The sequence below is a fragment of the Oryzias latipes genome, chromosome 14 (assembly GCF_053564925.1).
Source record: "Oryzias latipes strain Hd-rR chromosome 14, Olatipes_Hd-rR_3.1".
NCBI lineage: Eukaryota > Metazoa > Chordata > Actinopteri > Beloniformes > Adrianichthyidae > Oryzias > Oryzias latipes.
The window spans coordinates 701,867-709,561 of record NC_136250.1 but is presented as its reverse complement, the minus strand read 5'-3'; the positions used below and the strand labels follow the sequence as shown (position 1 = coordinate 709,561).

The window sequence follows — 7,695 nt, the reverse complement described above, 5'->3', positions numbered from 1 at the left end:
GGTTAAATAAAGGTTTAATAAAATAATTTAAAAAACGTATATAAGCATACCATCCTGTAATAATTTCCTTTTCTTAGTCTTGTTATTAGGCTATCTCTTCTCATTTTGGTTTATGTCACCTATCTCTAATTCCCTGTTTCTTTTCACACATTACTAAGATTGTTACTCTATGATTTGTGTGCCTTTTGTTCAATGCATTGTAGAAATAGACTGATAGAATGTGATTTTGTATAAATTGTGTAGCTTTTAGTGTACAGAGAATGACTTTTTCTTACCCCTTCTTAATGCTTTTCTGCATCCACTTCAGTTCACATTATACATCTTATAAACAATTTAAAAACGGGCCCTGCATTTGCAGCAGGGTATGAACACATTGACAACTGATTCACACAGAGGGATGCCCTAAGGGCGGGCCATAGTTAGCCAGTTGAGAGGGGGAAAAAAAGAAATTTGTATTACTCAAGGCCACTTAATGTATGTTCATTCAGAAAGATATTGGTTTGGTCCAACGCACTGATTGTACAAAAAGGGTTTACCAACTGTAAAAGTTAGTTGGTTCGGACCGAGTCCGCTTACCGTAATTTGGTCCGGATTGAGCCCTGAATCTCGCGTTTAGTCTGTATTCAGACTAAAGTCAACCGGACATTTCTGTTTCGAAATGTGACTAAAAATTTCTTCGGTTATTGGCCAGGAATTATGAGGACGGGGCAAATGGAAGTCCTGCGCCTTAATAGCTTCGGGTTAGTTCACTTATTAAAACTTTACATTTTGCTGATTAATTGTTAAATTGTGTATCAACGTCAGGTGTCAGGTACAACAATATAAACTTTCTTCTTTGGTACGGTGGAGGCATGCTGCAAGCCGGTTACTGAGGAGACATTGACAAAGAAGGTACTCTGATAAGTTTTAACATATAGATTGCTGGGAGAACAGTGTACAAGCAATGTGTTTCACATTAAAAGTAGTTTTTATGAACCTGCATTCATCCGACCACATTTCAAAAGTTCCCTGCCCCGAACCAGGATGTACTTGTATGTATTCAAACTGAAAACCCTCTTGAAAGAAATGTACATTTTATTAAATTATCTACAGTAATGTAGATTAGGAAGGCTGAATTTTTGTCCATCCATCTGCACATGGATTGCTTATTAAATGCATTTGTTTATGGGAATAATATTGTTCACCATTTAATAAAATAGCTTCGGTCAAATCTTAGATTTATTTACATAAATTCTAATACAAACAGTACAATTATTATTAACAATACAATTTTTTTTAAAATAAACAGAATATGGACTATCCTAACAGGAAGGTTGGATTATTTATTTAAATAAAATAAATTTGTTGCAAAAAAGAAAGAGAACGGACGAGAGAAATAAGGAAAAAGAGAAATTGGTGTTGTAAATCCTCCATTTTGAGACACTTGGTTCTACCGGGATTACGAAACGATGACTTTCAAACAGGAACTAAAATGGAGGTCACGTCATCAAAAACGCAAACCGTCATTGGTGGACTGTTGAGCGCCGACTCGTGGCTCCGATGCTGATTGGTTACCCAGCACCTTATATGTTTTTCGATCAGACATTTGCTTTCTTTACTCTCCTCGTCCCGGTAACGGTCGCATTTGCCCTCCGTTGTCTGCGGTTTCCAAACACACACTTTCGGCCACCGACCATCTGTTTTGTAAGTACATTTAAAATAACCATCGTAACTGTATTTAAGTCTACCGTCATTTTTTTAATTAGGACACGTGCCAAAACCTTGCACTCATTAATCCGTCATAATCTGTTGTCTAAATTAACGTTATCAAATATACTTCAGATGTGGAAACTAGTTACAACTGATACCTAATGTTTCTCATACAATACAAGCTGCAGCCGTTTATACCTCTCTTACACTCTTGTGTCACGTGGGGGTGGGGATTCTAGCACGTTCGAGAACGTTCTGGAACACCAGCCGTTTACAGAATGTACTTCCGGCTGTCTTTTCTTATTGGGCTTGTTCGACGTTACATAAACATACGATTTAACTTCTGCACTTAATATTCTTAACTTGACCATTAAACTTTTTGTTTTCTCTCCTCTTATCTGCCTTTTGAAATCTAATGCAGAATTAATGTATAATAATTTAGATATTTCTATGAAGTGTTTAAGGACATTTCCTTACAGAAAATTCTGTAATTATTTGGCTTTGATTAAAATTGAATTTTTATGGGGGTGTTCCTTAAGCATTTAGTCACGGGGGGCTTTAACACTTAACGATTAAAATGTTGGATTTTATTTGGTCAAATATGGTTGCCTAAAGTGTTGTGTGCTTTTCCTCCTCTTTTCCTTTTACAAAGGGAAGCATGTCTAAGGGACCAGCAGTCGGCATTGATCTAGGAACCACCTACTCCTGTGTTGGTGTGTTCCAGCATGGCAAGGTTGAAATCATTGCCAATGATCAGGGTAATAGGACCACACCAAGTTATGTGGCCTTCACCGATACAGAGAGGCTGATCGGAGATGCAGCCAAAAACCAGGTGGCAATGAACCCCACCAACACCGTTTTTGGTAAAGTATTTGCTTGTTTGTGCGTGCGTCTTTTTTTTTTTTCACTTTGTTAAAGTTAAAAATATTGTTTAGGGAAACATAAGTTACTATTAAGATTTGAGTGTCCACACTAGGAATGTTCAGTCAAATTTTTTTTTGTCTTCGCTTCAGAGCCTTTGAATTTTATACAATAGAGTTCTGATATGATATTCTTGTAAAACATTCAGAAAATATGTTGTAAATGGATTAAAGCCCCCCCCCCCCCTTTCTTTTCTTTTTTTCTAAATTATAAACTAGAAAGATTAAAAGAGGATTAGTCATGGGAGAAAGTTTGAAATCTTTAATGTTAGTTCCTTTAGCACTGTCTTTTTGATTAATTATGTTCAACGTTTACATAAAAACTCTGGAAAAAATGGATGTGATTTTTGTCCAAAAGCAGTTTTTTTCAGTATGATGGTAAGGTAATAATTATTCATGAGTAAAGCTTGGTGACTGTAGCTTCAGGATCTTCATGATATGCATGCTTCAATTAAGACGTGTATTTGAAATTACAAGCTTGCAATGCCTAGCGCTGATCAAAATGATAAAAAATAAATATTCAATGCTGATTGGGAGACAACATCCAATTCCAATCAAGTCAGAAACCATGTGAATGGGCCCAAATTCCAATCACGTAATTGGATTGGGACATCCCTAGTTGCTGCATACACACCAGGCATGTATGGGGAGTTCGATAACTCGCTATACCGAGTTTTTTGAACACTATTCAGCCTGTGGTGGTTACACTGGACAACCACGGGTGGCCTTCTTTTGTTTTTCTACTGTTTTCTATCTCTTGCCCGCCATCTACAGTTGGGAAAGGCCTGGTACAAAATGTCAAAGCGGTGCATTACTTACTCCACACACTATATATATTTGCCTTTGTGAAAGATTTGTAATTTGAAAAGTTACTAACAGCTAAGTTCCTCTTAGTTTTGGGTGATGCCATTAAATGATTTGTGTAATTGTGCCGTTTTGTCACCTTGTCATCATTCTTTGGGGCTATTTTCTGCTACAAAGCACATTAGCTTTTTAACTTAAAAAATTAAATATACAGAAAATTTACTTTCAAAGTTAGTGGGCTTTTTTCTCCCTTTTAAATTAATTTTTATAAGAGGTCACAATTGGTGTATTTTCCTCTGCCATCAATAACTCAAAAAATATCTTTACAGATGCCAAGAGACTCATTGGGCGACGATTTGATGATCATGTTGTACAGTCTGACATGAAGCATTGGCCTTTTAATGTAATCAATGACAACACCCGTCCAAAGGTCCAGGTTGAATACAAAGGAGAAACAAAGTCCTTCTACCCTGAGGAGATTTCTTCAATGGTGTTGACAAAAATGAAGGAGATTGCAGAAGCCTACCTTGGAAAAGTAAGTGGGAACACCCCCACCCCATGTGGGGCACTGGTGATTGCCTTGATGTCTCAAAGAACCCCTTCCCAATTTTTATTTTTTAAAGATTGAAGTTAAATTATTTAAGTTTATTCTTCATGTAATATTCTTCTTTGTATTGTTGTAGACGGTCAACAATGCTGTTATCACAGTACCAGCCTACTTCAATGACTCCCAACGTCAGGCAACCAAGGATGCAGGCACAATCTCTGGTCTTAATGTTCTTCGCATCATCAATGAACCAACTGCTGCTGCAATTGCCTATGGGCTGGACAAAAAGGTTAATAACAGCAATTTCGTTAACTGACAAATTTTAATGCTTTGTAGTGTAGCTGCTGCCTCTGTATCATGAGTAGTCAATGCAGTTATCAGGATTCTCTTTAAAGTGTCTCTCATCACTTAAACTCGTAAATTACGTCATTTTAAGAAATTGTAGAAAGGGTTTGGAAGTTGTCTGAAAGGTTTAACTTTAAAAAAAAAAAGCATTAATGTAATTGCCTCATTAATTTAGTCCCTTTTTAACTATGACCCCATTAGCAGATTTCTTACCACATTGTGATGGGAGTGAGTGTACAAACTTGTGATGTGGATTGTCATGGCTTCAATTGAAATTCTGACTGTACAAAATGTTGGCTGAAAAATTCTGACTGTACAAAATGTTGGCTGAAAAGGTATTTTGAATAAGTAAAGAATCATCTTTATATTAAAATTATATGGAAATTCCTCGTACAAAAACTGTGTGGCATTGTTGTAGAAAGACTTGAGCGCAGTCCAGAACTATTACAAACTCATCTAATTAGGTCATCACTAACAGAAGCAGTAGGTTTGTGTCAAATAATGTTCTTGTATGTGGTTTTAAAAATGGGTGCACTTCAAGTTTAATTGGTCTGAACATCTTCTCTACCTATAGGTTGGCTCCGAGAGGAATGTTCTTATCTTTGATCTTGGTGGTGGCACCTTTGATGTTTCCATCTTGACAATTGAGGATGGTATTTTTGAGGTCAAGTCTACTGCTGGAGACACTCATCTTGGTGGTGAAGATTTTGACAACCGCATGGTTAATCACTTCATCGCAGAGTTTAAACGCAAATACAAGAAAGACATCAGTGACAACAAGAGGGCTGTCCGCCGCCTGCGCACTGCTTGTGAGAGGGCAAAGCGCACACTGTCTTCCAGCACTCAAGCAAGTATTGAAATTGATTCCTTGTACGAGGGAGTCGACTTTTATACGTCCATCACCAGGGCACGTTTTGAGGAGCTTAACGCAGACCTTTTCCGAGGCACCCTTGATCCTGTGGAGAAGTCACTTCGTGATGCTAAGATGGATAAAGGTCAGATTCATGACATTGTTTTAGTTGGTGGCTCCACTCGCATCCCGAAGATCCAAAAACTACTCCAAGACTTCTTTAATGGAAAAGAGCTCAACAAAAGCATCAATCCTGATGAAGCGGTGGCTTATGGAGCTGGTAAGCTTGTCAATTTAAGATGTTTGGAACTGTTTACTGCCGTGTTTGGTCACAAATCAAATTTTGATCCAATTCCTTTTGTATAGCTGTGCAGGCTGCGATCCTGTCTGGAGACAAGTCTGAGAATGTCCAAGACTTGCTGCTTCTGGATGTCACTCCACTTTCTCTGGGTATAGAGACTGCTGGTGGGGTGATGACAGTCTTAATCAAACGCAATACTACAATTCCTACCAAACAAACCCAGACCTTTACTACATACTCTGATAACCAGCCTGGGGTGCTCATCCAGGTTAGTGATGCTTTTATTTAAGCATATGTGGTCGGAAAAATGGAAACTTAATTTCACAAATGTGCTGGCACTTTGGTCAGGTTTATGAAGGTGAGCGTGCCATGACCAAGGACAACAACCTGCTGGGAAAGTTTGAACTGACAGGAATTCCTCCTGCTCCTCGTGGTGTTCCTCAGATTGAGGTGACATTTGATATTGACGCAAATGGAATCATGAATGTTTCTGCTGTTGATAAGAGCACTGGCAAGGAAAACAAAATCACAATCACTAATGACAAAGGTGAGCATTAAAATATCTGGTTATTGGCTAGTTGAAGGGGTTTCCAGTTTCTGATGGCATTTCTTTCTTTTTGATATAGGTCGTCTTAGTAAAGAGGACATTGAGCGCATGGTCCAAGAAGCTGAGAAGTACAAGGCAGAAGATGATGTTCAGCGTGACAAAGTGTCTGCAAAGAATGGCCTGGAGTCCTATGCTTTCAACATGAAGTCAACTGTGGAGGATGAGAAGCTTGCTGGCAAGATCAGTGATGAGGACAAACAAAAGATCTTGGATAAGTGCAATGAAGTCATCAGCTGGCTGGACAAGAACCAGGTAGAGTGATTCAGTGGGTAATCGCTTTTCTTGTTTTGTTTTGTTTGTTTATATATTTTTGTCTTGTTCAGACTGCTGAAAGAGATGAGTACGAGCACCAACAGAAGGAGCTTGAGAAAGTATGTAATCCCATCATCACCAAACTGTACCAGAGTGCTGGGGGCATGCCTGGAGGAATGCCAGAGGGAATGCCAGGAGGTTTCCCTGGAGCTGGTGGTGCTGCTCCTGGCGGTGGCTCTTCTGGACCAACCATTGAAGAAGTTGATTAAACATTCCATGACTTCACCTTCTAAGATCTTTACTAAGAAAACCCTCTTTAAGTGCAATATGCAATCTATAAAGAGTGTAATGAGGTTAAACCAGTTTCCTTTTATTACCATTACTTGAAGGACGAGTACAACTTTGTCACTTCCTATGGGGTGATTTACATATTTGGATGTCACTCTACAATAAATGCTGAAACCACCTTCTGATTTGTCATTATGGTACTGACTACTAAATGTTTGTTGCATATTTTGAAAGTTGCAACTGTAACAAATTGCTGGTGTTTAAATTGATGCTAAATGGCAAAAACCTGGGCATTAGAGTAAACATTCAGGGCATCCTGATTGACAGAAAAATGGCTGAAAATATAAATCCTAAATTTTGTGGGAGTGCTAAACACGGGATGGGGCGGGGCTCAGCAGAGGGAACCTGCGGCTCTTTCCTCGTTCTGTGGCAAATAACTATCATGTTCTAAGATTGTCGTGCCTTTAATCCTTGTGCTATCCTAGGCACTTTAACATTGGGAATTGGGTCATCTAGACCCACTAGAAAGTGCTCTGAACATTTTTTTTTTCAATGATTTGTGATCTTCACTGGTGTCCATGGTTTCCATGAAATCTTTCCACCTTTATCCACCTTTGTCATGGTAGGGAGAACACGTCAATGTAAGGGTGGGGTCATAGGAAAGCACAAAGGTTGACACTATCAGGTAGCATGAGCAGGCAGGAGTAGGAGAGCACGCGGAGGGGGGCGTGTTTGCAGCTGTTATGGGATGGAAAGTTATTCTCAAGCAGTGCTTCTCAATTGCCCTGACACCCCCCCCCCCCCCCCCCCCAGTGTGAGGAAATGGGTAAAAACGTGCTAATCTTTTCTAAATGATCGACTGTTTATCTTAAAGTGTAGCTGTTTTACTTCATTACCTGCTGTCTCAATGTCAAATACTGACACCAACTAAACCACAGGGAGACGTAAAGAATACATTTATATGGAACATAAAAATGTCTACAATAGTTAATAAAGAATGACATTAGCATGAGCTGAGTAATCAAAAGGCACGCCATGATCCTGGTGTGCAATCAAGGCTGTGCTCCATGACTCCATTTGCCGTTCCACCTG

At 39.0% G+C, this 7,695-nt stretch overlaps 1 protein-coding gene across 1 annotated transcript; it reads left to right on the top strand.

The window, feature by feature from the left end:
- Positions 1 to 1,584: 1,584 nt before the first annotated feature.
- Positions 1,585 to 6,781, top strand: hspa8 (heat shock protein 8; the record flags this gene model as incomplete). The annotated part of the gene is given in 12 exon segments (NM_001104800.1): positions 1,585 to 1,683; positions 2,342 to 2,552; positions 3,743 to 3,948; positions 4,097 to 4,249; positions 4,880 to 5,435; positions 5,522 to 5,724; positions 5,805 to 5,885; positions 5,888 to 5,893; positions 5,895 to 6,003; positions 6,083 to 6,315; positions 6,387 to 6,491; positions 6,493 to 6,781. Coding segments are annotated over 11 exon segments (2,067 nt in total). The 3' UTR covers positions 6,703 to 6,781.
- Between the last annotated feature and the right edge of the window lie 914 nt (positions 6,782 to 7,695).